Source organism: Pinus tabuliformis, chromosome 6 (genome assembly GCF_031772625.1).
Source record: "Pinus tabuliformis cultivar Carrire ecotype Pingquan chromosome 6, CPIR1, whole genome shotgun sequence".
In the NCBI taxonomy this organism is placed as follows: domain Eukaryota; kingdom Viridiplantae; phylum Streptophyta; class Pinopsida; order Pinales; family Pinaceae; genus Pinus; species Pinus tabuliformis.
Window position 1 is genome coordinate 83,410,561 of NC_142292.1, and position 16,591 is coordinate 83,427,151.

Below are 16,591 nucleotides of genomic sequence, written 5' to 3' on the forward strand. Positions count from 1 at the left end.
GCCGGATGGTTGGACCATCGAGCTGTTCTCCCATTTCTTTGATTCAATTGGAGCAGAGCTTACTGAAGTAGTGGAGGAATCAAGGAAGAAAGGAGAAATTTATGGTCCCTTAAATACAACCTTCATTGCTCTCATTCCAAAAAAAGAGGACCCGGCTTCTTTCGAAGACTTCAGGCCTATTTCGCTGTGCAATACTATTTACAAGATCATTGCAAAAATCATTGCGGTTCGCCTGAAACCTATTTTATCTTTATGTATTTCAAATGAGCAATTTGGCTTCTTGGACGGTCGTCAAATTCATGAAGCTATCGGGGTGGCCCAGGAAACTATTCACAGTATCAGGCAAGCAAACAAAAAAGGGGCTGTGCTTAAAATCGACCTATCAAAAGCCTACGACAGGATCAGCTAGACATACCTAAGGATGCTATTGACACATCTAGGCTTTAAGGTGGAGTTTATTAATTGGATCATGGGATGCATCCAAAATGTAAGTTTTGTTGTTCTGATAAATGGGGCTGCCTCTCAATTCTTCAAAAGCCAAAGAGGCTTGAGACAAGGATGCCCTCTTTCTCCTTTGCTCTTCCTCCTAGCAGCAGAAGGACTAAGTAGGTTGATTTCAAATGCCAAGAGATCAGGTTTGGTCAAAGGTTTGGAAGTTGCTGTAAATTTGTTCATAACTCATCTACTTTTTGTTGATGATATTTTATTATTCACAAATGGGAACTTAAATGAAATTAAAGAGATTAAAATCATTCTTGATCTGTTCCTGAAAGCTACAGGGCTTCAAATAAACTCTAGGAAGTCTCAATTAATTTTTGAAGGGTTCAGTAGACAAGAGGAGATCCTGATTGCATCTTATTTGCCTTTCGAAATCTGTAATATGGATCAGCCTTTCAAATATCTTGGGTTTTGGCTAAAACCATCCTCATACAGAAAACAGGATTGGAATTGGTTGGTGGCAAAGATCGAACAAAAAATTTCCCATTGGAGTTTCAAGTGGTTATCGCGGGCAGGTAGACTTACTCTGGTAAACTCTGTTCTACAGGCTATCCCGGTTTTTTGGGCTGCTCTGACTTGGATTCCCAAAGGGATCCTTCATAAAATCAAACAGATCTGTAGCAGGTTTCTGTGGTCAGGGTCTAAGGAGGACACAGTTCTCCCCTGGGTGGCTTGGGATAAAATTGCTAGACCAAAAGAATGGGGTGGTTGGGGCTTAAAGAGTCCTTTTGACTTCAGTCAATCTTTGGAAGCAAAATCAGGTTGGCGAATTATAAATTCGGAGAATCTCTGGACTAGAGTTGTTAAAAGAAAGTATATTGACCCCGTTCCTCTTGAAGACTGGATTAGGAGCCCAAATAAAAAAAGAAGGAACTGTTCTGTTATTTGGAAAGCCACTACAGAGGCTTTTAAAGTAATTGAACAAGGTTTGGCTTGGCGGGTAGGAAATGGTGAAAACTTGAGGATTGGCAGGGACCAGTGGGTAGGGTGCAGCGAATTTTTTGCTTTATCCCCTGCTATGCTCACTCACCTAGACGATAAAGGAATCAAAAGTTTAAATCAGATAGCAAATATGGAGCAGTCTTCTATCTGGGGACAGTCATGGAAAACTGAAGAGGACTTAGGCATAGATCCCTTATGGAGGAATGAATGGCAGCTTTTTCTTCAGGAGCTTAAAAGATCAAATGTTAGATTAAAGGACAGACCAGACTCCCTGGTTTGGGTTCATGCTGAGACAGGTTTATATTCCCCAAAGGCTGGGTACAACTTTTTGATGAAGAAAAAGGGATGGGACCCTCCTGTTTGGTGGGCAAAGCCTTTGTTTAAATTGAAGTCCCAAAAAAGCTAGAATTTTTTTCTGGTGCGCTTTAAAAAATAAGATCCCTTCCTGGGATATTCTTCAATCTCGTTTTAAGCAGGGACCTGGAAGATGCCCCTTATGTTTCGCAGACTCAGAATCCATCCCTCATCTGTTCCTCGCATGTCCTTTTACAAGGCAAGTTTGGAATGAAGCGGAAAAGCTCTTGAACATCAAAGTAAGGTGGGAGGGGGAAGTTATTTCCACTGCCTGGGAATACTGGTGGAACCATTACCCTGAGAAAAATCTGAGGAACCTCCCCCCCATTATTTGTTGGGGCATTTGGATCGCCAGGAATCGAAGTATCTTTAGAGAAAAATCCACCCCAGCGGCAGCTATTGCAATTCAAAGCAATGCCATCCTCGCCAGCATTCCTGAGCCGGAAGGGCCTTTAAAATCAGACCATCGGAAGGAGTTTCATATTAGAGATGGGATTCCTTGGGCTTTCTTTGACGGGGCAGCCCAAAATAACTTCACAGGAGCCGGGATTATTACCCACATAAGCCCCTCTCATTCGCTAAAAGCCTCAGTGGGTCTTGGGATGGGTACAAATAACTTTGCAGAACTCTCAGCCTTAAAATTACTCCTTTGCTGGCCCATTCACAGGAATATCCTCGCAGTTCAGATTTTTGGAGACTCGCTGAATGTTGTTAACTGGGTCATCGAAAAATATAGATGCCAGCATTACATGTTGATGCCATTATTAGAAGAAATCCAAAATTTAAAGCTTCAGTTTAATGTATTTTCCATTGATCACATTTACAGGGACAAGAATGAAGAGGCAGACAGGTTTTCTAAAGAAGGTTTGCAGCAAGCTGTGGGCACGTGGAGAATAACAGAGCAGTACCAGGACCAGATCCGTGTGTCGGATCTTCCTCCATACACTTAGTGTTTTTTTGCCTCTATATATATATGCTCTAGCTTATCAGTGGACTGTATTTTTTATCTGATACTGGTAGCATATGAAAAAATGTGTCTCCCTTTTATCTGTTTGCTCTGCTTTGATAGAGCGTGAAGTGTTCTTTGTTTTTTGTGTATACAATATGGGTTGTTTTCCTTTGAAAGGAGACCCGGTTTCTCGGAGACAAACTTGATTATAGTTTTTGTTTTGGCTGTTCAGGCCGGGTACAGGAGAATCATAGTTGATTTAGGCGTGCTGCTGTTTTTACACAGAGGAGTTTATTCTCCTTATCATGCAGATTTTGCAGAATGTTCACTCATCTGATTGTAACTTTTTTATTCCTTATAAAAAAGTTCGGTTTTTTTCCTTGGAAAAAAAAAAATCAATATGAAAAAGATGTTGTATATAGTGTATTGTAAATATTTTGCCTTAATCAAATTAAAAAAATAAAATAAAAAAATAAAAAATGATGTAATTTCAATTCCATATAAGATAAAACTAAAACCAAATTGAACATACACTGAATTTGAAAATAATAAGTATAGGGGGTTTACGCAGTGCATTATATTAGATATTATTTTTGGGATTCAACTGCGTTAAGTAAGTCATTCACATATGACCATTTCCATGAGAGGTAGTCGTAAGTGACTAATTTCTCATGATTTGAATAGTTCACTTAGCACTCATTGCATCGAGTTAAGTAAGTCATTCACGTATGACCATTTCCATGAGAGGTAGTCGTAAGTGACTAATTTCTCATGATTTGAATAGTTCACTTATTGCATCGGGTGATGCTCACAGGGGTGAAGAAGTGGGATTGAAACTAGTGAAATAAATCACATAGCATCAATCATCACTTCCGGGGCTTGCACCCGATAACCAGGACTTCCCAGGAGGTCACCCATCCCAGATCTCCTCTGGCTCAAGCACGCTTAACTATGGAGTTTTCCCCACAATCAAGCCCACTTAGCTTGCTACCCCATTTGCAAAACCTTAGCAAGTATTGTGCCTCATGAACCATTCAAGTAGAGATCCCTTCACTCTTTTTGAATTTAAGTATAGGGGGTTTACGCAGTGCATTATATTAGATATTATTTTTGGGATTCAACTGCGTTAAGTCATTCACGTATGACCATTTCGATGAGAGGTAGTCGTAAGTGACTAATTTCTCATGATTTGAATAGTTCACTTAGCACTCATTGCATCGGGTGATGCTCACAGGGGTGAAGAAGTGGGATTGAAACTAGTGAAATAAATCACATAGCATCAACCATCACTTTCGAGGCTTGCACCCGGTAACCAGGACTTCCCGGGAAATCACTCATCCCAGATCTCCTCTGACTCAAGCGCACTTAAGGTATACTCCTATTTCTTTATTTAAATTCATCGACAAAATTCAAATTGAACGCAAACACTAACCTTAAAATAATATTTGAATGGGTTCAAAATATTTTGGTAATGAATGACATTTTGTGATTGTTTGTAGCTTTTTAAATCCATGAAAAAAATATTTTGAACGCAAACACTAACCTTAAAATAATAATAAATGAACAAAATAAATCTTCAATATTTTGATAAGGTTATTCATTTTGTTGATTTATTATTATCATAATTTTATTAAAGTTCTAGTTTGAATGCATTATCTTTTATATTTAATATATAATAGTTTTATTTTTTTTAATAATTTAAAATGAGTATATATATTTTTATAAATTTTAATAATTAAATAAATTATTTTTTGAGAGACAAGATTTTTTTTACAAATAAAAGTATTTCATATAATTTTTAATTTAATTGTAATTTCAAGATTTAATTTATTATTATTAATTTAATTATATAATATTAACATTTGATATTACAATTTTATTTATTTAAATATTTTTTATCAAATTTTAAATTAAAAGTGTTTTCTCCAATATTTCTAATATTTTAAAATATACAAATTTATTATATCATTTTAAATTATGTTTTATTTTATATTTTAAAATATAAAAAAATATTCATAATATATTTAAATTATAATTTATTTTATTGACTTTTGATCATGATGGTTTAAAACTATCTTTCAGATTATAAATTATTTTATTGATATTTATATAAAATAAAGACTCTACCATAGTTAAAATATGACCCTTGGTTCCATCGTAGGTTTTTTAAAATCCAAAAAATACACGCATCCGGCAATGTATTTTTTTTTTAAATCCAAAAAATACACGCATCCGGCAATCTAAAAAACACAGGCATCTCAACGTCGTCCACGTAATCTAGGATCACCGAGGAGGCCTCTGTTGTCAATCGAGAAATGAACGGTGAAAGAAACCATGGTGAAGGCTTACCCCACCCTAAACGAGGAGTAGAAGGTTGCCATTGACAAGACCAAGACCGGAGGCCTTTTCGGGACGGAACATAACACAGATTGACGTATTGCCTCAGCCAATGTAGACCTGGTGGGGGTGGCAGGCTGACATCAATGTCAAAAAAAAAATTAAAACCAATGTTTAACTTTGTAAATGCAAAACAATTTCTTACGAAACTACTACTCTACCTTCATCATTATATGTTCATAGTAGTGACTATATATATAGCTTAGCTTCATCATTATATGTGCATAGTAGTGTATATATATATATATAGTTTGGGAGTCGTCTAACGAGGTGGAGGAATTGTCTGGGTGATCAAAAGTGGCCGGAATCCAGGCAAAAATTTTAAAAAATTTTGTAGAGGCAGTGTTTGAATCATGTTTTTAATGGTGGAAATGGATTCAATACCATCAATAATGTCTAGGACACCTAAAATTTTGAAGTTTAACAACTATAACTTGGATTTACAAAAATCCTTGCCGGATTTTCTCTAAATACGACTCGAATTTCCATAACTTTCCGGGCAACTCCTCCGCCTTGTTAGACTACGCCTATAGCTTGTGGAAATTCAAGTCAAATTTTATTGTTTAATTTTTAATTGTCTATTCTTTTTCGAATTTTAAGGTTGTCAAATTAGAACATGAACCCAAACCATGTGACTTAGGGTAAAATAGCCAATTTATTTATTGTTGGTAATTTTTGGCTCCATATTTTGTCAATAATATTTTTAAGTAAGAAGAGTATATATATATATATATATATATATATATATAAGCATAGATTCATTTTAACTCTGAAATCTATTTTCACTCTAAAAGAGGTTTACACCTCTAGATATTTGATCCCTCTCAATGCTTGGTAGATCCAGAGTTAAGATGGATCATGTCTTATCAAATTATGTTATGTAAACATTTTGAATCGATCAAATTACATAAAATTAAAAATCAATTAAAATTAAAAAAATTAATAGTAGTAGTAATTATTAATTAAAACATTATAACTTAATTAAAGTACATAAAATAATAATAATAATTATAATTATAATTGTAAAGAATAGTTTAGGGAGCTGATTTTTGCCTAGAAAGCAATGGAAATTCAGCACAACTTTGACAAAATCCAGCTAATTTTTTTGGAAATATTGGTTAAAGCTATTAGACTTTAGGATTTTGGGTGCCTCTAGGGTTCTTGATGGTGTTGAATCCATTTCAACCATCAAAAATATGATTCAAACACTCCTATGTTGGAGTCTAAGAAGAAATTTGTCATTTGGGCGAAATTGTCGCCTTATTAGACAACGCTTAATTATAATTAATAATTAAACTAGCCTAGATCCATCTTAACTCTGAATTTACCTGGTGCCAAGAGTGATGAATTTTCTTAATGTACAAACCTCTTTTAGAGTGGAAAGAGATTTGATCCCTCTCGGTTCTTGGTTGATCCAAAGTTAAGATGGATCTAGGCTAATTTATTGCACTCCTCTCTAGCCTAATATGGAAGAGATGATGTCCTATCATTCCATGTTCTATTATGTTATTTAAACATTTTTACTTGGTCAAATTACATAACTAACATAGATAGATCTTAACTTTGGATCTCCCAAGCGTTCAGAGGGATCAAATTTCTTGATATGCAAATATCTTAAGACTCAAAGATATTTGATCCCTCTCGGTGGTTGGTAGATCCCGAGTTAAGATGGATCTACGTTGGTTTAATTCCCACCTTTAAATAGGTTATATTCCACATGAATACCATGGGTTATCATAAACATGGAGTTCAAAAACCTCTAGTAACTTGACCAAGTCAAGTTTACCTTAACTACCAAACAAAAATAACTTACCTAACATTGACTTTACTTCACTCTGCAGCCCTAAGTCCTTGAGTGCCCTTTCTTGTTTCCTCTAATGGCTTGTAGCAGGCTCTTGCGAGCCCACATGACCCTTCCCATTTGCTGACCTCTTAAGATTTCATTTTTTTCCATTTCTTCTTATTTGGTAGTCACGTAGGATCTCTCAGACCTATGACTAATTGCAATCTCCCAATGAGACCTCCAGCCTAGTTGCTAATCTTTCTCTGGTATTTTATGCTTGCTTGAATCTTGAGCTTCTACTGTAATCAAATATGACTCCACCTTGGTCGGGGGGTTAGAAATTTCCAATTTGACCTCTCATCCATGCATGGATCCAAAAATATCAACATTCAACTTGCTAGTAGACAATTCTCCAAAGCCACAAAAGGCTCTTGCTTCTCAATTCATCAAAAAGGCTAATGAGATTACTTCCATTGTAATGTCAGCTCCTTAGGTGCGTGTAAGAACCCTCCAAATTTCATATCATGGGTTGTTAGATCAGTTCAGGGGACTATGGCCTTCACCCATAATTGTTAGGCAATGGGTAGAGAACAACGGGAAACCTCTGCTCAAGTCGAAGGGATACTTCTCCTTATAAGGAAAAGGGTTTTCATGTTTTTTTCATAACAAAGTGGATTAAGATCTAATATTTAGAAGTGGCCCTTATTTAATGGGGTCCCAAGGACTCTATCTAGACCATTGGAGCCCCTCTTTCAATCTGGAATATGATATCCTCTCCTCGGGTCTAGTATGCGAAGCTTCAATTTCATCCCTTGCATTGTGGAATGACACCACTTTCAAGAAAATAGGAAACACCCTAGGGAAATATGTAAATTGTGCAAAACCAAGAGAAAGACTATTTTCATGTGGCATAATATGTGTGGAAGTCAAAGTAGAAAAAGGGCTACCCACAACTGTCAACCTCAACCTCGACAATTGGACCCATATTCAAGAAGCGGATTATTATCAACTCCCTTTCAAGTCTAAGAGTTGTTATGACTATAGTCACTTTTCCAGAACATGCCATAAGAAGTAGGAATAAAATGACAAACAAGGGATATATGGGGACAACTAACAACAGACTAAAATAAGAAGAGGTCAAAACAAACAAAAACTGGCCCTATGACCTAGAAGACATGGAAATAAGCACAAAAAGGTCCAAGTTAAAGCACTGCAAAAGATAATCAAGAATGTACCAACAACTCAATGCATCAAGGAATCCTTAGTAACATATTTGGAGCTCTTGTCAATGAAATAGAAGAGGGGGGAATTTCTCATCAAGAAGGTTAAGTCCCAGATCCCCCCTTCTCATAGTGGGCTATTAAGAAGGAGGGATCAAGGGCATGTCATACCTAGTTCGATGCATTAGAAATAAGAGGTAGATAAGATAAAGGAAAAATATCAGCAAAATGGATGCTCTGGTAGGAAATCTAATAGAGAATTTGCATTGAACAAACAAAAAGAGAAAAGGAACTCAATCGTCATCCCACCCTGAAATTAGTCGACCTAGGAGATATGGTTAGTAAAGGAAATAAAATAAGTATTGGTCATGCCCCTCCCAAAGGGGAATATCAAGATAAAAGTAAACAATGATAGCACTATCATGGAATTGCAAAGGGTTGGGATCTGAAAGACGAAGATCAGAAGCCAAGTCTTTGATTCGAAAAGAAAAACCTTTTGTGCTTCTCCTTTAGGAAACCAAACTTGAAGAGAAGGAAATTATGACCGTCCTCTCCAAAGTATGGCCCAAGAGTGGCATTTGTGTTGTAAGTGCTCAAGGTGCCTCTAGAGGAATTTGCACACTATGGGACACCAACAAAGTTTTACTTCTCTCCTCATTGAATACCATTCACTTGTTGACCATATCATTTTTAGATATTTCATCAAATAAGGTAAAGTTCAATCTTAAATTTTTATATGCTTATCAACTTTTGAGAAAGGTAAGAAAAGTGGACTTCTCTTAATAATATTTTGTGGTTCTAAAATTGGGCTTCATAGTATATATGGTGGTGATATTAATACCGTCATGCATGGATGGGAGAGAAAAGGAGGAGCCCCTATTAGGGACCCCTTCCAAGAAAAACTGGAGGATCTAATTACCAAATCTAATATAATGGATATAAAACCTCTAAAATACAAATATACCTAGAACAACATAAGGGATGGACCTAGTCATATAGATGCCAAACTTGATCCATTCTTTATTTCTGATTCCTTTCTAGAGTGCAATATTTCTATTAAATCTGGAGTCCTCCCTTGGAATGGCTCAAACCATCACCAAATCAAACTAGACCTCCTCCCTCCTCTTAATTTTGATCCTACCCCATTTTGCTTCATCCCAACTTGGATCCATAGCCATGAATTTTCAAATGTAGTATCCTCCTTCTAGTCGGTTTCGGTGGATGGAATCCCAATCCAAATTTGGGAAAAAAAATGCCTAAAACCCTATCTCAAAACTTGGGCTCTCACCTGTTATCGGGAAAACTAGTGTCTATTCAGAGTTGCTAGTCCCACTAAGACGGGTAGCTATCTTAGAAACAAATAGTTTAAAGTAACTTGTGTTTTCCTTTATGAGAGATAGATGAGAGAGAAGTAGAGAGTACCAACCTCAGTCTTTCGCTTGGCTCCTTACTTGTTTCCTCTCTCCTTTGATAAAGCTTCTCCACTCCATTCTCACTTGTCCCACTTCAAAGAACACCTGTAGAATCAAAGCAGCAAAATACCATCAAAGCATAGAGATCTATAACCATAAACAATGCAGAATCAGATGTACATTAACCATACAAACGCATACTCAAATACAAGATTCATAAATATACAAGTATATGGAGGAAAACTCAAATAGCTTTATTGATAGAAGTAGTAGAAGAGAGGATTACAACCTAGTTGTCTGATCCAGCATCATCCTCCCAGCATGAGAGCCCTCTTCACCTCATAAAAGGCAAGATCACCCAACAATACAATGTCTCAAAGAGAAACCAACAACACTTCCTTACAAATTACGAAATTCCAGCCTTTGGATCTCTAGGATGAGGGATCCATATATAGATATTTGCAGGGGGGTGAGTCAGCTTTTGGGATTTTGATTAGTTTCATTTCACTGATAGTTCTTGGTTCCAATTGGAGATTTCATGATCTCTTACTCATCCCTAGGGGAATTCAGAGAGGCAAGTGTCATATGAGCAATTTCTAGAATATTCTTTGAGTTTCCACCTAGCAAACTGCCTCTGCCATTTGTCTGCTCTCGCTCATCGCACCCTACAGAAGGGCTTTTCAGTATGCATCGCAACCTTAGCATGGAGCAGTTTGTATGGTCCAGTTTTGACCAGTTCTGAGCAGTTTTTCCGGGAGAACTTTTGGGAAATGATGTAATCAGGTGACCTTGATCCTTTAGGGTATGAAACAACACTTTTAGGGGTTTGAGAGCCCTTGGTTGTAGTGCCAAAATATGTCTATAACAGTTGCCCCCTAAAGCATGAGGTCGTAAATCTTCTGATGAAATGCTTTATCATGAGGATCTGAGGTTTTTCGAACTAGAAGGTGACCTGTAATAAGATACAATACAATACATTATCTTCATAATATTTTCATGATCTAGCTGAGGTAGGCATTCCCATGCTCAGCTTTATAAATTCATTTTCACATACATAGGAAAGACAATTGTCTATGTGGCAGACTGATGATTCTAGTAGAGCATCATCCCTTAGCTTGGATGATTATTTGTGCAGCTATGATGTACATTTGATGTCTTTATTTTCCTGAATATATCGCAACTCGAATGGATGAAACTAGATCCGAGGTCTTCAAACTCGTTCAATATTCATCCAAAGTACGAGTCGGTCCATGTGAAAAGATATTCTAATGTCGAACATGGAAAGATATCACTTGATTACCAGCCAATGATGTAAGTTGTTAACAGGCGCAAGAATCACCGATAATGATGATGACCCTAAAGGTACTGTAGTACAATTCACGTGGTGTGAATACATGAGTCGATGTCGAACACCACATAAAATCTTTCGGTCGAAGGCCATTGATGTAAACCTGTCGCCAGAAGTGAGAAACTTGCCATTGAGGCATGCAAGCTTCAAAGTATTGAAAGGGTTGTTCCTAAGTCAACTTCTTAGATAATGAGCTGATGTCGACAAGAAGTGACCCGTCATAGGAGGGCCTTAATGAATCCCACATCTACGACACAGAACGAAGCAAATGATTTTGTGGAGGTGAAAACGATATGATGATACAAGGTTCAGGGTGGCGGTCATGAAATAATGGAGTGTTAAGGTATTGCAACGGATAAGGCATTAGCTGGGTTGGTGAATTCTCTGAGTGACTTCTCTTGAACATATCGGCGAAACTGGAATGGATTGGTAGCATTAACCCCAAAATGGATGGTATGGAGGACCAATGGTGATATGATCGGTGAACGGAATAACCCAACCTGACTCAATCATGGTGATGGAGTGAAAGTGTCATGTTCAAGAGTGACCTGCTACCAATGAAGTTCTTCAAGTTTTCTTCCCTTTTTCCCTAGTCATTGCTGACTAGTACCTCTTTATTTTTGTCAAGCTTGAGGAGGATAACATATTCTTGTTCTATAATTTTCCCTTCGGGCAAACCTGTCACTATGTTTTAGTGAGCCTAGCGACAGTGAAACTCGCTCTTGTCTGCATGGACAAGTTTGTCGTTATTGTTTTAATGAGTTTAACAACAAATATAACTTGGTCCTTTTCAGTTTTAGAGAGTTTGAAAAGAGATGGAAAGGAAACTCCAGTAGTCCTTTTTCATAGTATAATCCCCTAAGTCTGAAAAAGTATAAAATAATACAAAAGGGATGACATTTCGATAGTTTTAACGAGTCGAACAAGACGAGTGCTCGATCGTTTTATGTAATGATCCCTCAGGTCCAAAAAGATTAAAATATAGAGGAGGGATGGCACTTCCAATCACTTTAACGAGATGGAGAGGCCAATTTCTCGGCAATATTTTCATATTTTACGAGTCTAAAAAGAGCTTAAAGGAGACTCGTTTTTTGAGGACCGAGTGATGTTTTTGGACAGCAACTGGTTCCAGGTAAGGTTTGGAACTTTTCAATCATGGCATTGTAAAGAAGGTGGATAATAGAATCACTCATTGCAGTTGTTCCTCAAAAGGGTAAACAATCAAGTGGAGGCATATGATTAGATAAAAAAGAGTGGAGGTGACAGTAAGAACACGACCAAGGTTCAAAAGCTGATAGCTATGCAATCACAAAGGTTATTTACTGAAGGTGGGTTCATTTTTTAAGGAGCTTGAAATCTGGGGGAACATATGCTCATTGCTAGGTTTATTTTTTAACGAGCTTGAACTTCGCGCAAACTTGCTCGTCCCAATTTTATAATAAGGATGTCTCTCATTAGTAGGTTCATTTTTTAGGGAGCTTACCCCATGTGCAACTTTGCTTCAGAGCCTTTTGTATGCAAGCTAGAAATGACCAAATACTGTCCTAAGGGTTAAAGAACTACTGAGGTTAGCTAGGATAGTTTCTCGGTGGGAAACATCTCCTTTACTTTGCCATTTCCGTTGGCCCCGACAAAGGTGAATGGTTGACCAGACCAATCACTAACTTAAGCAGTTGAAGTTAGTAAAACTATATGGTTAGAGTTATGTTAGTCACTTTTCACTTGCGTACAAGAAGGTTTGCATGCCCCCAGGGATAAAGAAGAGTAAAGTTTCCAGGTTACCATATGGAAGTTCTTGCATTAGCAAGATTGTTCCATCTACGTAGCAGACAAAACACTTCCTTAGCTTTGTCCATCGAAATGGACAAAGGTGAATGGTGTTAATTCTAATCACATAACCTTCAACAAGGAAATGATATTTCCAGACTAATCCCATTTTCCTAAACGGACGGGTGTGTCATATTGGTCATATACCCTATGAGGAAACACATCTTATATCTGGGGTTTTCCTACCGAAGCAGACCAGGGCGCATGCCCCCTAGGTTTAGTCACATTCACTGAATCACTCGCGCTCATTAGGTGGACAAACTAGAGGTAGATGAGACATTCCTTGTGCAAAAAGACCATTTAGGGATGGAATTTGACTAGTAGTCGTGTTTGAACCGGAGAATGAAGTTGGTCTACGAGCTGGACCACTCTACCTTCATACGGGAAACACATCACCCGAAAGAGTGAGGAAACAATAGCTCCCATGCTGTAAATGTAGTCACGCCCAAGGATTAGATTGTAATCTAGCGGCCCTTGGACTACCATCCCGTTTAGATGAATGGTTTTCCTTCCCAAAGCTATAGGAAAATTTGGAAGGATCCCTAACGGTTGACTAGTTCCTTTATTGAAGCCTGATAGATTTCGAATCTTAGGAAAAGGCGATGGTGAACCAAGCGCTTTCCAAGCAGTTGAGGAAAGGATACTCACAGAAGCCCCCTCATCTATGATAGTACCAGCTATGATCATTCTGTAAGCTTGTACTGTGATTCAGAATGGTACATTAGATGGAAGGCGAGGTCTCGCTAGTAGATTCCAATCGAAGGAAACGACTAGATTGCTTGGAGGAGGGACCGAATAGACGGCGGGATGAATCTCTGACGAACTTCCTTCCTATGGTAAAGGAACGGGTAGATTGCCCCCATGTTCATCTGACTCTATGTTAACAAAACGAATTTGAACGGTGTCGTTCTCATTCTCTTTGGAGACTGTATCACCCAAAGATGGACCTTTTGAAGACAAGACTGGGTCAACTACCATCTCGACTTGTTGACTTTGGTCCGGTGTGGACTCAGAGGGTTTATCTTCAACGATAGATGCTTCGACTGACAACAGAGGTGTGTCAATCGGATTTTCAACTAGCAATGGACTTGGCAAGAGTTTCTTGTATCCAGGAGGAAGTCGCTGCAGTGAAGAAGGATAGTTATCCAAGACTCTTTTAGCTTCTTCTAGAAAAGGACAATGGTGGAGGGCATGATCACCTTCAGATAGCCTACAAGGAAATTTAGATCTTCCTTTCTGTCCATTGACTTCATTTTCACTAGTTGACAGCGCACTCTCAACATGATCGACAGAGGTTGAAGGCACCGGATTATGCAAGCGGGGAGACTAGTCCCTCAGGATCTGTGGGATGCAGGAACAATCTCAATGATAGTGGTCTCCTTTGCAAATGACACATGGAGATTTAGGTTTGGATGGTGCATTGTGTATATTTTCACCAAACGATGCATGGTTGCCCCCTTTCACTATTGGCTTCTTCTTCTTCTTCTCCTTCCCTTTCTTCTTCTTCTCAGTTACTTGGTTTTTAGCGTTACTAGCTTCACCAAGCGAAGAGGAAGAAGGAGAGGGAGAAAAAAACGAAGTAGAAGGTGGGGGAGCAAATTCAGTATCATTTGGTTGCTAATTTGATTGCTGAGGATTTACGGTGTTTTGAACGACAGAGGTTGATAAAAGCCATATTAGCAGGCCAATTGTGAGTCCTGGAAGGGACAATGTAGCCATGTGTGGAGCACCAACATCTCCCTAAGAAGAGAAAGGAATTGGATTCCCCCCAAGGGGAAGTCCTTGATTAGTGGACTCCATTTTCTCAACCTAAGACCAACGAGGGAACAATGATGTTATTCTGATTAAAATGTTTTTTATGACACTTTGACACAACTTGCTTTTTCAATTTTTAAGAGTCGAGAAAAAGCTAAAGATGACTCTAGTCGCCTTCGATTTTTCATGAGCCTGAAGTGACAAGTGATCAAATGGACCTTTTCTTTTAAGGAGTCTGAAAAGGAACAAAAGTGACTACTCTGGAAATCTAGACAAAGGGATTACCAAACCAATCGCAAAATTGCAGAATACTTTTTACGCACGGTAGTCAATCTTCCCGAATGTTGTGTTCAGTGCATTGCAATCGATAGGGCGGTAGACACGGCTTCCTAAGGATAAAGGATATAGATTATTGTGGTCTCCCAATATATACTCGACGGTACGTGGGAGCACAAGTCCGTACAGGCACTTGTCGTATCAAAGAGGAGGAATCACCCAACCTACGATGAAAACAATAGTTAACAGGATTTACGACATTGGAATATGTCTCTAGCCTAGACTTCTAGATATTGTGCATTAGGTTCCAAAGCGTTTTTATTTTCATTGAGGTTTATTTTATAGTTGATCTTTCTTAAGAAGTTTGCCTTGAATGTTCACTGCGTGATGTAGATATACAATTCCTAAACATGCAATCTAAGATGATAAACAATCATTTACTTTCTTTTAGCAATGAAAATCTTAGCTACTAAGGAAAGAGAAATAAAATTCTTTCAACATAGAGCAGAGAGCACACACTAGATGCACTTTTCCTAAATCAATTTCCGCATGCAGTCTAAATGAAAATGCACATGCATGTATTTTTTTTCAGTTCCCTTAATGTGAGAATGAAAAAAAGAAAACTAAGTACAGATCTAAACTATTTTCTTTCAAAGCAACAGTACTAACAATTTTCTCTTTTCGAAACGAAAGGAAGAGTAAGACAACACTTTGCGATTTCGAATTTTAAACTGCTTTCGACACTTGAAATACTAATAATTTCAAAATCAAGTACAATGTCAAAAGTGTAATCGACTATCTAAAAGAGGAAGAATTTACGACACTCTTTTTCTTTATTGAAAACGATAGTTGCGACATTTTTGAATCAAAAGACAATAGTTCGATTAAGCTAATTTTTGCAAAGGAGAGCTTTAAATGATGAAAAATACATAAAAAAAATTCACAATTCTTTATCAATGGAGTCTGAATAATGTGAAGGAAGAAGGTTTCAACAACGATATACTGATCATAGATAGCAAAACTATTGAATAAAGTTGAAGGCAATGAAGAAAAAACCAAAATTTGGAGGCAGAAACAGTCTCACTCAATCATCACACCTGTAATAGAGGGAAACATGTATGCATCTCACCTGCAACACATGGGAGGTGCAATGCATTCAGGTTGCCAATGAGAGACAGTGTGATGGTCCAGGGATGAGACTGAGCTTGGTTTTCACTCACAGTTTGCAGCTAAGTTCAGGGGTTTAGGCTGAGCTTTTGATAGGAAGTAAACACAAAGTATAAGGGCTGATCTAATGAGGTGATTGAGCTACCACCAGGGCACTTAGGATGTTTGTAAGTCAGATGCTTAGTTCATAAACCAACCCAGAGATTGACTGAAGCAGCCCTGATCTACTTTGTAGTTGCATAGCAAAAGCAGTTTGAAGGCTAGCTGGCTTAACTTTAGGCTCCATCTGTAGTTTATAAAGCAAACAACAATAACAAAATAAATGAACTATTCGCTCCCCAGTGGAGTCGCCATTTTGTTATCGGGAAAACTAGTGTCTATTCAGAGCTGCTAGTCCCACTAAGATGGGTATCTATCTTAGAAACTGTAGAAATTTTGAATAATATGACACATATTCACAGAGATTATCCTGATTATACACTTATAAGCGGAACATGCATAATACATAACCTCCTCTATGTTGATCATCAATTTACAGAAGCAAAAACATTCACTGGCGTAAATAGAAGCATCAATCACACATATCAACACAGTATTTTCCGGGGGAAAGCATCTCGCTAAAAACCCCAACTATCTGTATATTATATTGATTGAATCATGTAA

The 16,591-nt window shown here is 37.7% G+C and overlaps 1 protein-coding gene across 1 annotated transcript; it reads left to right on the forward strand.

The window, feature by feature from the left end:
- Nucleotides 1–469: 469 nt before the first annotated feature.
- On the forward strand, nucleotides 470–2,744 carry LOC149257370 (uncharacterized). The gene is made up of 2 exons (XM_089370351.1): nucleotides 470–1,736; nucleotides 1,948–2,744. Exons 1-2 carry the CDS (start codon nucleotides 470–472, stop codon nucleotides 2,742–2,744), a joined length of 2,064 nt encoding a protein of 687 aa, XP_089226477.1.
- The last annotated feature ends 13,847 nt before the right edge of the window (nucleotides 2,745–16,591 follow it).